At 42.5% G+C, this 22,558-nt stretch overlaps 1 protein-coding gene across 5 annotated transcripts in view; it reads right to left on the bottom strand.

The window, feature by feature from the left end:
* LOC119148097 (ephrin type-B receptor 5) overlaps window positions 1–22,558 on the bottom strand; it is a 69,395-nt gene that overhangs the window by 8,881 nt on the left and 37,956 nt on the right. For all 5 annotated transcript variants that reach the window (XM_037387739.1, XM_037387743.1, XM_037387740.1 and 2 more), the window contains 5 exons: window positions 16,363–16,518; window positions 13,878–14,216; window positions 3,999–4,123; window positions 2,758–2,920; window positions 1,803–1,917 (listed from right to left, as the gene is read on the bottom strand). In XM_037387739.1, coding sequence (XP_037243636.1) covers window positions 1,803–1,917; window positions 2,758–2,920; window positions 3,999–4,123; window positions 13,878–14,216; window positions 16,363–16,518 — 898 coding nt within the window. The remainder of the gene's footprint in view (window positions 1–1,802; window positions 1,918–2,757; window positions 2,921–3,998; window positions 4,124–13,877; window positions 14,217–16,362; window positions 16,519–22,558) is intronic.

Here is a 22,558-nt window from a genome sequence, read left to right on the forward strand (position 1 = left end):
CAAGACCTTCTAGCCAATAACTCAATTAGCATCTGAAAAAAAGAGTATCACGAGACATTTGCTGCTTTTCTTTATCCACATAATTAATTCTGTCATTCTGATAGGTAATTGTATTATCTATACTTGTCAGGCTTATCTCTTTAAATTCTGCTAAGATTGCAAAAACACAGGCAGTTCTACCTTCCAAATCTGTTCTGTGCGGAAAGAGACTGGCTTTGCTGAGGGCCTATAGCTAAGAACTCTAACTCTGCTATTGCATCTGAAAGTCAGGTCTGCATGCATGGGGTTTTTTTTATAGGTTATCTGACAGATTAATGGTTTCCCATCACAAAAAAAAAAATCCAGTGATTAGCTAAAATAGATGTTTCATACTATATTGCCTGGAAAATGTGTACCAAGAATGTGCAGAAACAAGTTAAAATTGTATCATTTGACTCTACATATATTCAACCTTTTAAAGAACTAGTCATTTCATGTGGCATTCCTCATATCCTACATCTTCAAACTTACTTTTCTTAAAAAGGACAAATTTAAAGTAGAAATTTGGTATCTCCACTTCTGAATAATTGTCTACTTATTGCATATGATCCTTCAAGTATAAATGAATCTATTTTTTACAATATTTCCTTTTATGCAGATACATTTTTCAGAAACCCATTAATGTCTTTCCCCAACACAGTTTTGATATCAATTTATTCTGGGTTTGGTTTATTGTTTTTAGAAAAATATATGCTTTATTGAGTTGTGCACATAATATCACATTTCCAGATGTAACAAGAAATTATATTTTTAACAGTTCAAAGCTACAAAAGGAGGCAACAATGTAAATATAACAGTGTTTGATAATTCTTTTCTTTCCAGAGGAAAAATATTAGAAGAGAACATACACAGAAGGAGAAAACAAATGTAGAAAAGGGAAGACAACAAAAAAGAAAACTAAACTAGATGTCACTTTCTAAAGTTAAGTAGTTTGTACATTTTTTTAGGTCAGTAGAAAAAGCTAAAAAGTCCCTCTTGTGCAGAGGCAGAGTAGCGCAAGGATACAGAAATCCATTACTGATAATCTAGGGGATTAAGTTCAAACCTCAACAAATTCAAGGAGTGGGCAATGACTGTTCCTTTTCAACAGATAACAAAACCCCCATTGTTTATTTTTGTGCTTCTACAAAACGTGACCCTTACTTTTCTCTCTTTCTCTTTAAAACTTCTGTCCTCCTTTTTTTGCCGTAACAGACTACCTCTACATTGTCTTATCAGCCCTTTTTTTCTTTCCAAAATGGAAAATGGTAATTGCTTTTTTTAGCCTGTATTTTACGAGTCAGTGTTCCACGGAACCATTGGGGTTGTACAGATATTATTCTTCAGCTTGGTCTTTGGTTAAAGGGTGTTTAATCTTCTTTCTAAGAAGGTACCTAACTTCTAAGTAAGTGGATCTAAATACTTACTCCACTAGTCCTCCTTCACCACATTGCTTCATTCTCCGCTTGATGCCTAAAATGTGATTTACAGTCCCTTCTTTACTGTGATGCATTTAAATACCTTCCAAGCACCAGCTTTAAAATGTTTCCCTTGTGTTCATATTGCTGACTTGCCAAACATCAGCTAAGTACATGAGCTGTTTACCAAAGGAAAGGCTCCTCAGATAGGAGTAATGGGGCAGGATCTTTCCTTAATTAGAAAGTGGCATCTCAAGGACATCTGGATAAATGTAGATCAGGCTGTTTCCCTTGGGACGGGGTTATGTAGCAGGGGAAAGATAGTTCCACTGTCTGCAGTGCACATGAGCAGGTCAAGGAATTCACCTCTTGAAGATGATGGCAAGGATGGCAATGGCAGCAATTACCAAGAAGGCTAGACCACCAAGCGCTGAGCCCACGATAAGTGGCAGTCGGTCTTGTACCATCTCCGAGCGCTCCCCTAGCGAGGAAGACACATGCACACACATACACAAATGCAGAGGACAGGAACTGTTAGTTTCCCTTCTACTGTCTCAGCCATAATTCCATCCCTGCCAGCCATTATGCTTCCCAGGCTAGTCCTGGCAGACCCAAATGTCCAACTTGGTTATTCCTTTACCTTTCAGTCACTGTGCTACTCCAGTGCCTGCCTTCCTACTTCTGAAAAGGCAGTGCTCCCCCCAAATCCACATTTCTTTCCTTCGTTCCACTGCCACCTGCCCAGCCACGTAAGTATAGGCTAGCTCTACACCTGGGTTTTGATCCCACTGTCCCCTATTAACTTAGCTCATAGGTGACCTACGGGACTTCCTCTGACCCAGACCAAAGAATATCACAAGGCATGTTGCTCCCTACACGAACAGATGGTGGTGCTGCTGGAAGGCAACCTCCTGGGTATATGTCCTGTGTCCCATCTGTCTTTAAGGCTTTCACAGAGCATTCAGCTCTACGATTTCCTGCGGCAGGTGGATTCCAAACTACAGCAGGGTATAGTGCTATGTACTGTGAACACCCTCTTAAAGAGAGTTCTGCCTGCACACTCTGCTCCTGCTGGTTGGGGGATGCAGAGCCCATAAGGACTGGGGTGGGGAATACGGTGGCAGTGTAATCAATACACTCTTGACAGCATGGAGCTTCTCTGAGTGACCAGATCTGCGTACACAAATTACGATACACAGAAATACAAGTTGGGTAGGAGTGTCTGGTAGCAGTCCTCCAGAGGATAATCTAACACAGTCAGGAACACATGCAAGTGAAAGATGCTCATGTGCAGATCTGAGTACAAAATAGTAGCACTTACCTCCCATTAAGGTCTGGAAATACATCTTTCCACTGTACGGGCCATAGCCCACTGCTGTTCTAGCTCGTACTTGGAAGGCATAGATCTTGCCTGGGCTCAGGTTTGATATGGTGGCCATGTTGGTTTCACTAGTCAAGGTGAATGAATTATCCTCATCTTCTGCCTGTGAATGTCAGTGGCCAAAAAGGAATGTAAGACTTCTGCACATATCGCTTGCTCTCCTCAACGAGGAATGCTAGTTTCCATGCCAGCCCAGTATTCTCTGAACCGGTTACAGAGCCTCCCAACCACAACCGCTATTCCAGACCTGACTTCCTCACACACTATTTGTTCCTCACTGCTGCTTTTTGTTCCCATGGGCCTGGGCTTCCCACAGAGCTCTGCCAAAGACCCTCAATTCTGACCTAAACAAGAGTGAGAGACAAAATTACCTTGTTCCATGGTTCCTTGCTAAGCATATCCATTTAAAAAGTCCTAGCCTGTCCTGAAAATGTGTTTTCTACCCGCTCCAAACTCACATATTCTAGGAGAATCCAGAGCAAAAACACATGTAATGCTGTATCCAGGAAGCTGTTAGACATATTATTACAAATAGCAGGCCCTTTTACTGCTACAGAAAAAATAGCCTCACACGATCCTGCAAAAATATTTATGTGAAAGATCAGAATGACAGCTTGTCTGAACAGCCCTATGTACCCCTTCTCAAACCAGTTGGATTAGGAGTCATGGAAGTTGTGAACGGAGAGCAACTTTGTACTTGCCATCCTGTAATTCCAGGACAGAAACAGGTAACAGACATCTGTCACTTAGTGCATGGAGTAGTGCATTAATCCACCCAAAATGTCTTAGAGATGACTGTCCAGGCATAAATGGGGACACAGGACTTCCCTCCACAAACACACAACAGAATGTTGCAGTGAGCCCAATTCCAGTAGACAGATTTGGGAACTTCAGTTCCTTCCACTGTTACCTGTATCAGCTGGTGCTAAACTTATTATGTTGTTAGCCACAGTTGTCCCTAGGTGGTTCCAAGTTGGGAAACGCAGATGGACTGATGTTAGACAAAGTGTATATTATGAACATCTGGTTTTGCTACAGCTTGCTCTTTGTTCATCATTGAAGCGTTTTTTCTCCATCTTATTCATCTGAATCCAGGGGTGCATCTCCTAGACAGAAGGCTACCCTGTCCTCTTGTGCATAACAGCTATGTGACAATCAGCACTGCCTCACTTTCTGCTCACCTTGTCAAAGTAGCGCAGCTGGTAATCCAGGATGATCCCATTGGGCTGGTCTGGCTGAGGCCATGACAGCGTGATACTGTTGGTAGTGCGACTCACCTGATGCATCATGGGGACGGCAGAGGGGACTGGAATAGACAGGAAGGAGAGATTGCAAAGGGATAAGCTTAACAATGAACTATAATTGATTAATATTATGATGAGTTAATAAGGTAGGTGAGCGCCTCCTTTAATTTCCCTCAATTTGAATTATGAAGCATGTCATAAAATAACCGGAAGAAATCCAGGCACAATTCTAATCTGCTAGGAGATACAGTCACTGACAACTTGGACAGAAAGAAAATTAAGAAATCCGCAACCAACTGATCATGCACAGGAATTATGGAATGCTCTACACTGTAGCTGGAACATTATTCTGATCGCCAGATTTGCAATTTTAACATGCAAGATGACAAGGTGTTCAGTGCCACTGCCTCATTCTAGGATCACACTTGGACAAACAATGAGATAGCAGTCAGAGCAAAAGCAGAGCACACTACCTCTGTTCTGCTTCTTGCCCAGATTATCATTGTTTGTCTGGGGAAAAATATCAGGTAAGGCTATCAGAGTAATGGAGGTCATTCACTACCAGGTCACAGCTGCAAACCAGAAGATGGAGACTGACGACTGATGCGTTAAGGAACAGATTTTGACACATTCCTCAGTTCAGTGGTGCCAGCTCAGCTGCAGATCATAGCAACTGAAAGCATTTCATTTTCACAGCCTAATATGCAGCCTTGTGTTCAGACTAGGTCTAGGATCTCAAGCCAATCCCAGTCAAGGCTATTGCCCAAATGTCCAAACTACCACTGCATTTGAGGCTCTCAGTCCTTCTGCAGGCCACAGAACCACAGCAGTCCCGTCTGCATGGGCTTCTAACAAAGCACTGCTGTCTGGAACCAGCACCTAAAGGTCACGGTTAAGTGTACACATGTGGAAGCTTCACATACAGTTTTTCTGTCTGCTCTTAAGTAGCTTGCTAAGTTTCTGTCATTTGGTAAACAGGCGGCCAGCCTGGTACACTACCCAGATAGAGATGTTAACTCTCTTGATTCCATTATGATATCAAGTGTTTATAGTCTGTGTCAGATATTAATTACTGTGGGAAAATGTCAACTTCCCTTATGTAGAAAGCAAGGATCTGGACATCAAACATAAAAGATGGCTTTGGAAGCACGAACATAAAACAGAAAGCAAGCAAGAACTTGTGTCTACCAATTTTAGAAATCTTTTGATTGGCTATTCTAAAAGTTTGAAGTTCAGTTCCAGGCTTTGAGAGTTGTGTAACTTCCCTTACTTCACACTAACCTGAAACTCATTAAATCAGTGGGAAGGAAACAAAATATTAGCCTGAAGATAATACAATTAATCATTTCAAACACTGTTCACGGAACTAATATTAGATTACAAGGAGAAACAATCCAAGCTACTATTTGGGGTAGTAATGCTTTTCATTTTTTTGTACTCCTTGAGGCACCATTCACATATTCTGAAGACAACAGAAGTACAAAACACCTACTTAATATATTGCAGGCCCTTTCCTGAAGTAGTTAGTTCAAAAAACAGCCTCAGAACAGGAATAAAGATGTATGGTTGTTAAAGGCACTTGCATGTGAAGCTTTCTGGAGAATGAAAACTTCTACAAAAGACATCCATGAATTTGTATGTACACACACACATACACATGCATGTTCTCCAGGTTCGTGCAAAAGACAAAAGAATATGAGTTTCTTTCTAGGAAGAGATTTTCAAGCAAAAGTTTCAGTACAATTGGAAGAGGCTCTTTCAGCCTGCCAATTGTCTGTCCACAAAAGTCTTCTCAAGTTTTGCTTCCTCTTTGCAAGCAAAATGTCATGTTGCCAAGAAACCTTCAGGTACGCAGCAAGGGAACCCTCATTTTCCTAATGCAAGTGATGTCTTCAGCAACATTTAAATTTTCCAGGAAAAGCATGCCAATGACAAGCTGCAGCCTAACTCCACCAGTTTTACACAACAAACTTCCTTGATGCGAGGAATGAGGTAGAGACAAATGATCAAAAATTGCAGAATAGCATTTTCTTCCCTCATTAGCTGCTAAAAAGGTAAAAGTACAATTTTTAGTAACAAGATAAAATTATTCTGAAAGAATACAAATGGGCTCCAAACAGCTCAAGCAAGTGGGAACCACTTACAAGTGTAAATGAAACAAAAATGTAGGAGTATAAACAACCAAATGCTTTCATCCTTACTCCTTGTATTGCTGGTCTTTCAAAGAGGATTGCACAATCACTTCACCTGCTAATGACAAAGTTGCCGCAAGGATGGAAGACAGCAGTAAATAACCAGTACCATAGGTAGCATTTAAGAGTTACAAATGAGTAACACTGTATTCAAATGATAATGGGAGGAGAATGGGGTAACTGATCAGTTAACCTTCCATCAAGACAGATTCCGCTACATTTTAACGTTGCAATAAGTTCAAATTCCTTCTGCTAGGACATAAAACATACACAGCGAGAGGTGCAAACCTAAATACAGAGCTTTCCTGCCAGGGAAGAGCTGCTTCCTTCCCGTTTTGAATGAAGATTTTGCAGAATGGCTGGAGTTAGATTTCCCCTCCATTCCTGCCCTCCCACCTCTCTGCATTCCTCTCCTTCCCACCACCATCAGTTATTCTTCCCACTTTTCTCATTTCTTTCCAATCCACAATTTTCCCCCTACCTGGAAAGAATACTCAAATAGCCACATTTGACCTGCATCATAGTCAAAACGTACCCATTCTGATGGTAATATGTGCTATCCATTTTCAGCTACCCATCAACAGGTTATCTTTTGCCTCCGGTGCAAAGACCTGGGCTGGCACTGAGCACAGTATGTGTAAGCACAGCAAAATCTGCACCAGAGCAATGATGATAAAAGGTGCTCTTACTCAGACGGGCAGCATGCAGATAGTGGAATTACAGGTATTGGGAAACTTAAGAAGAAAAAAAAATATCACTGGAGCAGCTTTACCCAGAGTTACGGTGTGTGTATCTCTTGACCATGCACCACAGTAGTCTAGAATGTCCCTATTGCCCAGGTAGTTCCATCACTGAGGATAAGACAGGAGGGATGTTCAGAATAATGCAGTCGGCTCATTAAAAATAGCTATTTCAGTGATACATACCTAATAAGCAGATACTACTTAAGGCAAAAGCCTAAACCAGTACAAATGTTCAGTAATAAAAATAACTACAAATCAACGCAAGACAAGTTGTCTTTAACCTACCTCTCTATGTCAGAGTTCAGATTTTGATAAATGTATTTGCCCCTTTTTTAAGGACAAAACATATGAAACACTGGCCACGGAGCTGTCCCACCACTTCAAGTAAAAAGAGATATATAGATTTCACCTTTGAAAAATTTCTGACTAAGGTGATGTGAAATGTGAATGTATTTGTGGGTGGAGTAAGTATGTATTTCCTGTCAGAAACATGAGACAAAGTTACTCTCCCAGTGTTAATATATTAGGAAATACAAAGTTCAAGGTTGTATGTCTTAAGACAACACTCAAACTACCATACCTCTGCTGCCACAGAAGTGCTAGATGAGTATTTTAGTTTGTATGCATCATGACTATTAAAAATGTTTATAAAAGAGCACTGCTTTTAAAGCTTGTTGCATTTATACAAGTGTCCAGTTCTATATTGACTTGTCACTTTCATTAGTTTTGCTCTTTTCACATGGAGTTTATAAATGGAGACATGCTAGGCCTCTATCTAATGACAGCTGAAAGAACAGGGTGCACTTCAATCTAATCTGGGCAGTTGGACTAGAGAATCATTGTAGGACCATTCCAACTGAATTGTTCTATTCTATTCTATTCCATTCCATTCCGTTCCATCCCATCCCATTTCAAATGCACTGAGAGCAAACAACATGTTGTGAGATTAGACCCCTAAGGAAAACTGAAAAAGGACTGCTTTTTGTATACTATTTATAAAATAGCAGAAGTATGGAAAATTCTTGCACATATAAAACATAACTAAAGCTGTAAAGCAGTCCAAACATCAGTTAAATACGGCTCCCAGATCCTATTTTTGTGGGCTGTCAGTTGCAACTCTTCTACCTAGCAGGACAAACATACCCGGGTATCCACACTGAGGTGGATTTAAAGATATTTTGAGTACCTCAAAAATGATACATTGTCTCAGTTGCTAATGTTTGAAAAGTTTCTGCTGTTTTCTGGTAAAGCTGATGTCCTTGTCTGTGTTACCAGCCCAGACCAGCAACATAACGTCTGCAAGCCTAACAATCCCAAATCAATAGTAGGTAAGAAAGGAATGTGAAGGAGGTGCAGACTACTGTGTGGCAATCCACACACACAGCGCACAGCCAAGTGCCATTCTCAGAAGACCATGAACGTCCCTAGTATGTGACATTCAGTCCCAATCCCATGCAGATACCCATGACAGACAGCTGAATCCCATCCCCAGTCAAGACAATATGTGGAACCAATTCAGCCCACTCTACAGCAAAGACCCAAGGAGCCATTCAGTTGCCCATAAATTTGAGAGGCCCCTGGTATTGATTCTCTCTGTCATCCAGATGGCATTCCAGTAGCTGCTGGGTCTTCTACTGTTCCTGTCATATCTGCTAGCCCCGAGTAGGCAGATGTCTTGGCCACACCAGGGTGTCTCCGATGGCCTTAGATGCTTACAAGTGAAAAACTGAATGGAGCCGAGAGCTGACGGCTGGAAATAGCCTCGTGTTTGGAGGCACTGATCCTCAGTGGGGACTTCAGCCACCCTAACACCTACTGGAGGAGCAACACAGCAGGGCATAAGCAATCCAGGAAGTTCCTGGAAAGCATCAGTGACTTCCTGACCCAAGCAATAAAGGAGGCAATGAGGGCAGATGCCCTGCTGGACCTCATTCTCACAACCAAGGAAGAGCTCATTGGTGACATGAAGGTTGAAGGCAGCCTTGGCTGCCATGACCATGAGATGGTGGAGTTTAAGATCCTGAGAGGAGCGAGCAGAGCAAAAAGCAAGTTCACAACACTGGACTTCAGAGAGATGTGACCCCTTTAGGGATCTGCTTGGAGGAATCCCATGGGATAAGGCTCTATATGGAAAAGTGGCTCCAAAAGAGCTAGCTTGTGCAAGGACTACCTGCTTCAGGTGCAAAAGCGGTCCATACCAACAATCAGGGATTCAGGCAAAAAATGCCAATAGGCCTGTGTGTTTGAACAAGGGGCTCCCAGCTAAACTTGCATATAAAAAGGAAGTATGCAGAAGGCAGAAGCAGGATCAGGCCACCTGGGAGGAACACAGAGGTGCTGTTCAAGCATGCAGGGACATGGTTAGAAAAGTCAACGCCTACCTGGAATCACACCTGGCAAGGGATGTCAAAAGCAAGAGCTTCTCTAAGTACCTAAGTGGCTACAGGAAGACTACAGAAAATGTGGGCCCACTGCCGGGTGGCACAGGGGGCCTGGTGACACAGGACATGGAAAAGGCTGAGGTACTGAATCTCGTCTTCACAACGCAACCCTCTGTACTAGCAACACCAGCCTTTAGGAACTCCAGGTCCCAGAGACAGACAGCAAGCCTGGAGCAAGGAAGATCTTCCTGGTGGAAGATCAGGTGAGAGAATGTTTAGGCAAACCAGACCCAGATAATTCCATGGGCCCTGATGGGATGCACCCATCACGGAGCTGGCTGATGTCATTTTAAGGCCATTCTTGATAATCTTCGAATGATCATGGTGACCATGAGAGGTGCCTGAGGACTAGAGGAAAGCAAATGTCACTTCTATCTTCAGGAAGGGCAAGAAGGAGGACCCAGGGAATTCTTCCTTCAATTTTTCCCTTAGTGACAACAGATGTCACTGAGGGAAAAATTAAATCTTAAGAGCGTTTTCATTTTTCCTATGTAAGAAAAAACAAATACAGTTAAATTCTTAAGGACCTTTGACAAGTGCTTAGGGTTAGCAGTTAGATCATAAATAAGCAAACAGCTTGTTACTTTGAAAACTGATGTAGTTCATTCAGAGGACAATGAACAGAGAGCTCACACTCCACTTGCTTTACCTGCTGGTTTTAGCCTGGCAAAACACGGTCCTAAGTAGTTTTTGGCAGCTCTCTTTTTATTCCTTTCCTGTTTTGATCAAGAAAATGCCTTGCCTGTGTCCTTGGTCTTGCCTACTAAGCCTACTGGACTCCATCTCTCTCTGGAAAAAAAACATCTTCAAGCAACTCATCCACTTTCCTTCATAATCCCGTAATCATATTTGGCATTTGGTTCCTTTTTTCTTCTCACACCATTTCACCTGAAAATCTTCTGTCAGGTCCTCCTAAATTTCCTGGCACTACCCATAACTGTCCTTGTCCCCATTCAGCCTCTTACACAAGCCTTCAGATTTCATTTCTGCAGTTCTATAGATTTCTGGTATTACCAGGTCTCACCGCTCTGAATCCAACTGATGCAGAAGGCTGCTACATATCTTTTCACAGGTACAAGGCAACCTGGTCACATAACCTTTATCCTCACATATCTCCATTAGCTCTCATTATGTATGGATTCAGTTAAAAACAAATCTACTCACTTTTAACAGTCTACGTGGATTTCCTCCAACATCTGAGTCTCTGCTGTCTTTATTTCTTCTAGGTATGTAACAACTGCCTGAATGAATAAGTTCAGTAGCATGTCTCTGGCAACAGACATTACTACATGCTTCAGTGGAAGGTGTAGGAAAAAAAGATGGAGAGGTAGTTACAGCTGTGCACAGAGAGTCTTTTCAGAATCCTTTAAATGAAAACCTGACTTCAGTCCTGAGACGTGAAAATAGTATTTGTTTACCCTGATAAGTACACTTAAAGATATTAAAATAGTGTTTAAATTTTTAGTCAGTTTAATTATATATATATATATTTTTAATAATACAGTTGGATTTTAAGTTCTTTGCTTTCTTTGGTCAAGTTCCCTTCTGTGAAGTGTAACCCCACTACAATGACATAATAGCCTTTCCTCACGCAGCTGATGCTATCTGGAATTGCCTCCCGACATCTTTCTGTGTATCTTGACACTTCTTTAGGTAATCACCCTCAGCACTTCAGACCTGATCTGGAAGTAATTCCCTTCTCTCTTGCCTCATCTTTGGACAGATTTTCCTTCTGGCAACTTGCATATTGTATTTGCATGTCATACTATTACTATCCAGAAAGGTTTTGTTATTACTGTCCAAACAGGTTTCAGATGCTTTTTGCTATAGAAGGTTAATAAGTCTTACTACATTAAAGGATATTTTCCAGTGCCAGCCCTTCTTATTCTGTCTTCAGACACAAAGTCAGCAAACCGTAGGAACACCATCATCAGGCTACCACAGGGAAACGTGGCTGTGTGACCAAAGGATCCTATCATACTTTGAAGCCAGGGCTAGCAGACTGTTAGGAGTAAGGAAACTCAGATGAACAGTGGGAAAGTGAATAGGAGCACAGGAAAAAGAAAGAGAAAACAGTAGAAATGTTCCAGCACAGAATATTGCCTACGGTACCTCTAACAAAGGGGCAGACAGTGGGGAGAAGGATTATTTGGATCGGCAACTGGAAGAAGTGAGAAAACTCTGACTGATGTATGAGTAAGCTGAATATTCAGAAACTGCCACAGCTGGAACATCTTTCTTTGGTCACCTTTAATTCAATGGAGAGAATTTATTTTTTTTGGCTACAGCCATTTATCATGAAAGCTTGTCTTTCTCCCGTTTGCTTTTTTTATACCCTTCATGCTTTCCTGTCCCTTCTTTGTCTCTTTCAGAACATAAGCTCCTGAAATGTCCATCTCTGCTTGTATAATAATAATAATAATAATAATTGGTTTAACACCACCAACAACAACAACAATAAGCCATGCTAAAGCGAAAACCTGCTGAAGGGATTGAAGGGAGGGGGTATGTATGAGACGGGCCATGTGACAGGGGAAGCAGGGCCTTGTTAGTATGAGCTGTCACTACAAATCGAGGGCAGCTCATCTCAAGCTCACTTATAATGATCTCGAGGAAGAGCAAGGGAAAAAAACACAAACCGAACACAAAAAGAAGCCACTCAGCACACATTGCTGTTTAAGAAAGTTGGTCTCCCTGAAACCGCTTCAGTGCACAGGAGAGACACCTTAGAGACACCCAACATACCCAACGCACCCAACAGAGACACCCAGAGACATCCGGAGGAACAGGAGAGGGCAGAACAGTCAAAACGAAGCAAAAGAAGAGGGTAGATTTGGTGATTCCAGGCAGGCAAAGGAAGTAGCTACTCAACTAAATTATCTCAAATATAGATGAAGGCTGAGATGAGAAGCACGAAGGAGATTTCTTTGGGATGTTAATAGAACACCTACCTGTCTCCAGCAGAAGCCAAAGAAGCTGCCTGGAACTACTACACAAATTACCCAGCTATATGATTGACTGTAAACAAAAACTAATCACCATCTGCAGCCAGTCTCTTAGACGGGAGGGTTACCCTGCATGGGCTCTGCTACTTGGTGCCTGTCAGGTAACATTTCAAAGGGAAGGAACCGACATCAAACCCCTGGCACCTGTTAACAGTAGGAAATTACTTGCGGTGTACATGCCATGGGTGTTCTCCCATTTCTCTCCATATATATATAAGCCTTCTGTATGCTATTCCCGAGTCTGACCTACTCTTCAACACTTTAATGTCTCCCCTTCCTTTGACAGCCCACACAAGCCACTAGTATTTTAGTTTAGTCATCCCTGCAGTTTAGATCCTAGTTACAAGGATCATGACACCTTTGATATAACTGCACAACACATTTTAATATTTCTACCATGTAAAAGGCAAAAAAAAATTAACATATTTTGTTTCCTATTGACAGGAGAATGATATTTCAAAAGCATTTGTCAGAACAGGGAGGCTAAAAAGGCAAGAACAAGGTAGAAGAAAATATATAGCATGCAGAAGAACCAAGAGCAATTTCAGTAAAATAGGAATAGTGATCCCCTTCTGGATTCTTTTTCAGAATTCCATTTAACACCTCTCCAGGAATCATAAAAAACGTGGTTTTCATACCCTTTTATGACCCACAGGACTGCACAGCACTAATACATGCCATCCCAGGGTCATGAATAATTAGGTGATGAGTAAATATTGTTTTGTACATTCCCTCTTGTCATACAGCACCTATCTGTATCTTTAACTGCATCTTCATTTTTAGACAGTGCCTATCTGTCTCTGTTTTCCACTTCCTTACTTCGATATGCAATAGGGCAAAGGTGGATAGATTTGATGAAATACTAAATACCACTTGTTGCAATGCACTAGAGTATGAACTGAAATGAGAAGAATGAAAGGTGGTGTGTGAGAACAAGAAAGGATGGAAAAACAGAGTGTCTCAAAACAGAGACACAAAAAAAAGGTGAAGGTGTGACAAATGCTAGAAGGACTGGCTGAAGTATAAGAAGATGAAATGGAGTAGGAGGTAGAGAAGGTGAAGAGGAATTGAAGAAATGCTCTCTAAAAGCTGCTGTGGCAAGCTGATGCTCACAAAATCCCCGTCAAGATCCAAGTGTCCCCTGCCTCATACAATGAAGCAACATACTTTGACCCACAAAACTGCATCCCCCACTGCTGTCTTCTCCAGGGCAGCTTCTGTCCCAACAACTCTTCTCCATATGCAACCACACTAGCTGCTAACTCAGTTTTTCTGCCAAGAGAAAGCAGGAACAAGGAGGGCAGAAGTGAAACCATGGAACTAGCAGGGCAAAATGAAAAAGGGCACAACACACAAGAAGACAAAGCTCCAGGACTAAAAAGATAAAAGCAAATCAAATGAGACACTGAAGTGGAAATTTTGGGGGTCTTCTCACCTGACTGGCTGGTGCTAACGTTGATGGTGGCATAGTGGGGTGCTTCTGAACTCAACTCTGTCACCAAGTTGACAGCTTGGATCTCAAAGGTGTACTGCACACGGGCCAAGAGGTTGGAGACTTGCACACGACTCTCTGTCAGGCCCACCTGGCGTGGCTCGAACTGCACACTGTCCCCACAGCGCACGCAGGGCCCCGAGGACCCAGCCGGGCACACCTTGCAGACAACGTTGAAGAAAACGTCCTTGCGGCCACCCAGGTCCCTGGGGAGGCGCCAGGTCAGGAGCACGGTGGAGCCCACGATTTCATAGCTAAGGTCGCGAGGAGCAGAGGGGATGCCTACGGGACAGAACAGAAGATCAAAATCCCCATGAAAGGAGGATGGGGGGATTGGGGGTGGGGGTGGGAGAGGTGAAGACAAAACAGGGAAGAGAACAGAACAAGTCGCTTTTTCTTCTCATTCTTACTCTTCTCTAGTTGTCCCTCTGAACAAGGCTCAGGAAGACATAGTCCAGACACAAAGGAGCAAACGTACTATCGCATCTTAGAGAAACAATATTAACAGAAAGGGTCTTTGCTTCAAGGCTGTGACTTTTACTTTTCCCTAAAAGAATAGCCAAGAATACCCTAAAAGAAATTCCAAGGCTTTGAAATTTAAAATTTTGCATGACCTTAGTAAAGATTTGCCTCTACTGAGACCTCTAATTCTCTCCTTTGGCACCAAGTACCTCCGAACTCTCTCAGCCTTCAGCTAGCCTGTTCCACCTATTGCGGGAACTGAAGGCCAGTTTCCCTAATTCCTGCTGCCCTTCAGATTCCTGAATGGCATCGGCAGCAAACTCTGACCGCTGAAAACCTGCCCATCCTGTGCATCCAACACTTCCCCTGCTAGCACAGGGACAGCGAAGAGGAGGCGGCAAGCGCAGAGGGTGAGCAGATGGCAGGCGGGTGAGAACGAGGCAAGCACTGGAGCTGGGAAGTGAAAAGCTGAGGCAGGTAAAAATAAGCAGCAGCGTCGCTCTGCTAAGCCCAGGCACAGACACAGACACAGACACAAACTGGGCAAGCCTGGAAGGGCAGGGACAGAGGCCAAGCTCAGTGGCGGGGGGGGGGGCAAGGGGAACATGATTTAAAGAACATTTCCCTCAGAAGGCTGTAACGGGATCCAAGAATCCTCATTCTCACCATTACTCTACGGTCCAGAAATAGCGATGAAAACTATGGGCAAAGCTAACGCTGATCAATAAAAAGGATGACACCCTCTGTTCGTGCTGGCGGACTGGGTCTCTGTGGGGATCGCTCCAGCTGCAATCTCGTGCATTGCTGGAGCATCTGAGTGTTCCAATAGCTGTATTTCCCTGGGGACTCACATCTCCAGTGTTGTTAAAAAAAATAATTATGCTGGAAATCTGCACACAGGAGACTTTAAAAAACATATTACTGGCAAGATGAAGTATTTGTACATCAGGAAATGTCAGGATTAAATTTTCTTTTGTGATTTTAACTGGGCCACTCAGCATTTGCATTGCAGTACAGTATTTAATTGCATGATTACACACAAGATTTTCTTGAGGATTCTCATCACAGTCAGTGCAAAGGATTGACAACTTCTCAGGAAAAATAATCCCTGCGAAACGAAAATTGCTTGATGGATTCTTTGCAGTATAGTAAGCAAGGGATTACAGAAAAAAATGACAATCGCATTTCCTAATTTCTGAGTGTTTAACTTCAGAGCCATAGAGTTTGCAAGATGCTTTAGGAACTTAGTTTTTTCCCCTTTCACTTCCATGAAGTTCAAAGGTAAAGTTTGATATATTATTCAAACTGTATTTTTGAGTGTTAATCACTAACTTTATGTCATCTTCTACACCTAATAATTCTTACCTGACCAATTAATATGCATAATCAATGACTGTGAAAAGTCATAACTGATGAGAACCACAGAAAAGTCCATGAAAAATTAATTATTTTCCCATAAATAAAATAAGCAGAATTCAAATTTTGTGTAGTAAATATATCTTCACACTTTCAGTTATAAAGGGAAGAAAATAATGGTTATCTCCTTCAATGAACAATGTTTACCCCGTGTATGAAATGAGTTTAGCATATCATGAGAAATTAGTATATTATTTTCTCATTAGGAGTTGTAGCTTATGCGTACTTGCAATGGACTAATTTAAGGTTGCATGAGTCATCTAAAATTTGACATTTTTTCACTTCTGAGCATCTAGTATTGCAACACTGCAGTATTCTCAAAACACAGCTTCACCACCGCACCAACATTGTAAAAGGCACGTGGGAACATTCCTGCCTTTCCATCTGCCTTCAGTGACCAGTTACACCGCACAGTCAGCTGGTGGAGCAGAAAGGCAAGTGTTGGGTTATTTCACAGGTCATGAGAAGCAGTGAATTGCAACTCCCTTGAATCATTCAGGCACATTCTCTCCCATTAACTTTCTTTCAAACAATCCATCCAAATACTTACCAGTGCAAGGAGCATCAGAATTGTCCGAGGCAGATCGGTAGTAGCGGTTCTGACACACACACTCACGGGAACCTGGCAGCAGAGTGTGGCTGTGCGGAGGGCACGGATGGCAGGGGTCATCTCCCACAGATATTTTAAAGAAACCAAGGGGACAGGCTAAGAGGAGGAAAATGAGAGAGGCAAAAGCAGGTAACTCATTAATTCAGATTCCAGAAACAACACAAGCTTATTTACATTTAACTCATGCTGCTATGGTAGGGAGAAGTTATTACATGGAGTAGCTACTCCAGGTCTTGTTGCTTTACGGAGCATGCATTATGAAAGCTGCAATTCCAAAACAGCTTATTTTATTCTATACAGTAGCTTATTAAATTGATTGACTGGCAGATGAAAGAGAATCAGTCCAGAGACAGCTTTGGCCATCTGAAATAATTGTCTTCTCATTACTCACTCAAAGAGCTTCAGCACTGGAGAAGGCAAAGAGCCTCGGCATGTGACCTGTCTGGAAACTGCCCTAACAGTTACAGGTATTACCCATACCTCTTTCCCCGCATCCAACACAGCCACAAAAATGGATTTTTTATGCTGCCTTCCACGGTTTCATTGCTTAAAGTAATATAAGCTACCAATGGCTGATTTTGTATCTAAATTCAGAGCAAGCACTAAGACTGGCAGTCCTATTGTTTTTCTGTAGGTCTGGAAACTTCCCAATAATGGATAAAAGCCTCTTAATTTAGTCAAATTTAATCTGCAAACACATAGGAACATGTCTACACAAAAACCTGAAACAAGAATGGAAATCCATCCTGCAGGGAAGGAAAATGAAGAAATAATAGCTTATTAACAGGATGGGAGTATGGCACATTCTAGGTTTAGCAAGGTTTCTATACTGTATTACCTAACAGAAGGTGCTTGGATCTTACCTTGGAAGTACCAGGATAAAGCTTTCATAATTTTAATCTAAGTTTTACGCAAGTTTTCTAAAGCTGATTTTCTACAGAAATAGAAATATAGAAATAGAGACATAGCACTTGCAGATTCTACAGACTGAACAAGCTCAGGTGAAAGTTCATTTGTGGACTGGCATTTGGTTAGCTAACTTCATGATAAAGAGCATTTACAGGGAATGGGAAACTTTAAGATAGACCCCAGATGAACTTTTGATGTCAAAAGACCCAAGGGACACACTCAGGAGAACTGACCTACGGATTACCATAAGCAGAACATTCCAAAAAAGTATGGATAGTAAAAGTATATAAAAAAAATGGAAAACCTGTAAGAGAAGAATATTGCATACAGGTGTTAATGTGAAATTAGGGTACCTAACGAATGTTTCAAAATGGAACACCACACCAGAAGCTGCAGAATTAGCCCATCTGGTTATTACTTACTGTACTTGCAGGCTTCTGCCTCCAATAACAATTATTTGGAAATGTTTCTAACTAGGTGCTGGGTGGCCATTGATGCATCTTTTTAACAAAGGAAAACAACTTCAGAAAAACAGAGTAGCTTGCTCATCTAATCTTCTTCTCACATGTGTTCAATTCACTTTGCTTTGGGTTTTCAAAGCCCACTGTGGAATTTTTGATGTATACTGTGGAACCACAGGTATGCGAGCCTTAACAAAGCTGAAAAGGGAAAAGGTTACAGTCGCGGTCCAGAACATAACAGCCAATAACATCTGTGGAGCCCCATCAGCTTTACGCCTGCTACATCACTTCAGCCTTTCTCTCAGAAGTCTTTCTGACTGCAAAGGAACCTCCACACGCCCTGCAATAAGCGTGATAAGCCCTGGAACAGGTCAGACCATACAAGGGACTTCAACAACTCTGAACGACAGCTGTCAAGAAAGGAGATCACTGCTTCTTTCCAGCACTCAGAAAACGACAACAGTGTGTGATGCATTGCCATAAGGAAGGGGGAAGAAGAGATTGTGATTTTGCATAGGATGGACAATGGTAAAAAAAGAGCAACTGTCTTTCCCTTCAGGCCTTTATTCAGCAGAAAATCAATTTATTGTTATATGGAAAAATCAGTCCCTATGTTCCTGGGGATGAAAAAGTAACTAAGATTTTGTCCACTTTATGAATTACACCCCTTTCATTCAGTTTAAGGCTCTGATAACAGCCATAGATGTAGAATATAATTTTCACATCTGTTGGCAAGTGCACCTGTACTGAAACTACGAGTATTATGAATGGGCAGTTCTCATCCAGCACACTACATAGTCACTCAACCAAAATTAACCACTTTCAGAGAACTTCCTTTATTTATTTCAAATTTGAGAATGCTGACTGAATGTGAATGTCTTTATTTTCTTACAAGTCCTGCTTTTTCTTGCATCAAACCCTTTATCAAGCTTTTGTCAAGGCTTAGAACTAATGGTACATCCATTCCACTTGTCAGGGTAGACCCTGAAGAATGATTCTTTTTCTTCATTCAGTACTAGAGCCTGACATCAAGTGGGACAATGACCTTGCTGCTAGTCACAATAGTGAAAATGAGCAGACAAGGATATCGCATGCAGTCTATGTGATGCTAAAAGGAAATCTGGAGAAGATATAGACTTTACCCCTGCAGTGCAAAAAAGTATTTACCCCACAAGGGTAGTGCTAAGAGAATTCAGGTAGATTAATCTCTACTCCAACTGCAAATAATATGGAAAGCCAGACAAAGCTGTGAATGAAGAAGGATTTGTCTGGTGTTTAGTAAATAAATTTTATTTTAAAATAAATATGGTTGTGTTAAAAATAAACATTTATTTTTACATGGTCCTTTGAAGTCTATCAGCAACTTGCAGTTGAGCCTGGGAATGCAGGGATGAGATCTGCAGGGATGGCACACTGTTGATGAGTTAGACAAAGGTATTAAGCAAAAGCACAATGTTGTAGGTTTTATGTAATGGAATGAATGTGCCAGAAGCACTATGACCTCAGTAAAGAAAACCAGTTTATATAAGGTAGGGCAAGCCTATTGCTTAAAAGGCCATGCAAGATCTCATTAATGCTATAGATAGTCAGTCACATCATAGCATAGTGGTCACACAAGTGACCAGATGCATTCAACAGGTGCTCATAAAAACCAACCGACTGATCGACCGACCGATCGACCAACGCAGCAGGAATACAAATCTCAGTGTAGGGACATGGTGTCTGCCAGTGGATAACAATGTTATCTACTCATACTAGAGACACAGTACAACACTATAGAGACAACACTTTGGAAAAGGTACTCTTAACAAATACTAGAGATGAAATACTTACAGCTATTCTTTCATATTTGCCTCACAAAATCTAACTACTTTGTCCATGCACTGTGCTTGCCATTATATGCCTGCACCACATGCAAAGGCAGGTTCCTGCTCTCTCCCCTCACGCTTTGCAGTGTGCTGCACTCCTCATGCTGTCACAAAAGTTGCCTCATGTTGAGGCAGCATCTATTCTTGAATATAATCCCAGAACTGGAAAAGTCAGTGAATGAAGATTCATTTATTTTTGCTGAAGACCAATGTCAGCATGAAAACAGGTGACTTTACAGTCAATTACAGGTTTAAATAGAATGCTTCCACCAACTAAAGTAGCAGGCTGCTGAGAAAAACTTCCAATACAAGCAGCAGGGAAAAAAAAAAAAAACAACAAAAAACCCATACCTAACCACATTTTAGAAGGAGCCTGGCCTGTGTCTGAATTGATTTTGTGATACAGCTGCCACCGAGAGCAAAGTAGGAGACTTAATGTAAATATATCTCCCACTCCAATGTCTCCAGGTCAAATACTCCCTTCTCCTGTATTTAGCAGGAGATTGTGAGCCACACAAGCCCATTTATAAGCACTCCACTACAGCTGAGTAAACTGGACAAATAAAATTCCACTGCACCTGTTTCATCAACAGAACAGGTTTCAGTGATATTCCTTTGTCTTCACATGATCCCTCCCTTTTGGGAAAAGAGGTGGAATTTCTGCCATTATGGCTATCACATTCCTCCTCAGTGACCCAAAGAAGATGCAAGAGGAAGTGAGCTAAAGTCTCCATTGAGATGCATCAATTTTACAAGACGATTAATGGGCAAAACCACCACCGACTGTGATCGCTTAGTTTTCTACTCAAGAAAACAACCCTAAAATGCTGTTACCACGTCACAGCGAGAAGGGAGATAAGAAGGCTCCGTGTAACAAGGGGAGGCTAGAGGAGATGTCCTCTGGAGGTCTCTTCCATGTTCAGCTATTCTGTTATTTTCCTTAAACATATGCAAAATAAAATGTGTGGATGATCCCTGTGGCCTTGGCTGCCCCACTGCCAGATCCTTCACCACATACATGACTGTGGGTGAACAGGGGACAAAGAATGGTAAAGTCCCTGACACCAGACCACATATCATTTCAGACGTTCAGAAGTGAACTGTGAATAGCATTGGCAGGTTCCTCCCTGAGGGAGGAACCTGAGGCAAATTAAAGGAGACAGAGAAAAGTGTAAAGGAAAGCAATCAGGAAGAGATTCACCTGCCCAGTTCAACTCACATGACAGAAATGGCAGGTGAAGAACTATGTAGTGGAATGAAGAGCAACTTAGGAGGAAAGATCTCTCCACAGTGATTATTTTTGTATTGCCTAATGAAAATAAATTAATGACTACATAAACCTATAATCTCACGCTGGTATTTCCAGGAGGGCTGGCAGATACAGAGAAAGGATCATGCTTTGAAACTCTCATTCTGCCTCTGGGTATTTCTACATCCAGAAGAAAAACAGCAAATGAAATCATACAGCATATCGCAAGCAAAGCTGATTTGCAGCGATTAAACGTGATTCACATCCACCCCACCTCCTAAATGAAGACAGTTAAAAAAAAAGAAGATTAAAAAAAAAAAAAGAAAAATAAAAAGTTTGTGACCCAAAATTCATAATTACTTATATTTTACATTTGCAGTTTTGGCCCAAAAGGCAGGACTGACTAGAGCAGACACTAAATGGCCTCCATGTAGCTGAAGAATGGCCTCCATGGGCAGCGAATGCAGCTATCTCATACCCTCTGTTTCCACCTAAACCCTGACCCCTGCCTCTGCATCCAGACAGGGAGCTGCCCACATTGACAAGCACTTTTATCCCTTTCCAAATTTGTCTAAGATATGCTAGCTCACTGCACTCGGGACTTCAGCCCACAGATGGCAACAATAATTGTTCCCACGACACGGAGCTTTTGGTGGCACTGCCTCAGCCCAGTCACTCTATAAATAGCCTATCAAAAGTCAAGTCCAGAGGAAAGAAAAAAAATAAAAATCCTTTGGCAACCCAAATAGGCAAAAGCCACTTCCTTTTATTCAAGCAGTTGCAGTAAGCCTAGGGCTGTCTTTCCACACGCAGACAGAATCTATCTCCCATTTGTTTCCCAAGAATCTCTTTTTTCACACCATAAGAGTTTCCAGCTTTCACATACCTTGCGTTCCCTCCTCGCTGCACATCACGGTGTCACCCCACTGCCATGGCCCGGCAATCCCGGCAGACAGCTGCTGCGCTCACTGGAGGCATGGCATGCACTGGCCGAAGGGAGCCTGCCAGCACAATGAGCAGTGCACTCTGCCTCAGCGAGCACCACTGCCTCAGCACCCCCCAGGGAAAGCCCTAGCAAGAGCAGCCTCTCTCGAGGCACCTCCACCACATGCCTGCCACCCAACACCAACCCCAGCTGAGCCAGTGGCCTCGTCATGGGGCAAGCGCAACCTGGTCATTGCCAGGCACCAGTGCTTTCCAGGAAAATGCTGGTTTAGCTCCACTGTGTCACCATACCCGGTGTGAGGGCAGTGGGCTGCGGAGCTGGTGCCTCGGGGGCAGCACAAGCTGCCGTCCCCTATCACATCAAGGCTAGGCTGGGAGAAGGCAGAGCTCTGGGTAAGCAAGCGCTTTCCCTTCAGCTTGTCTGCCACTTTTCACATCTTGGCACAGCAACAGAACACTGGAGCAGTTCAGGGGGCACAGCTCACCTCAGAGCCACTGACCCATTTTTGCCCAACTCCCTGCTGCAGCTGCGCCCTGCGCCCAGCACATACCAACAGAGCGGCAGAGGCAGCGCCTGACACGCATCCCGCGCCAGAACCCGCAAAGAAGCATGCGGGAATCCTGCAGGGAGGCAGGGAAGGGGCTGAAGAACACGAAAACAGGGAGGCGGTGGCCCAAGAACCAAAGACATTAAGGGAGATAAA

Source organism: Falco rusticolus, chromosome 5 (assembly GCF_015220075.1).
Source record: "Falco rusticolus isolate bFalRus1 chromosome 5, bFalRus1.pri, whole genome shotgun sequence".
Lineage (NCBI taxonomy): Eukaryota > Metazoa > Chordata > Aves > Falconiformes > Falconidae > Falco > Falco rusticolus.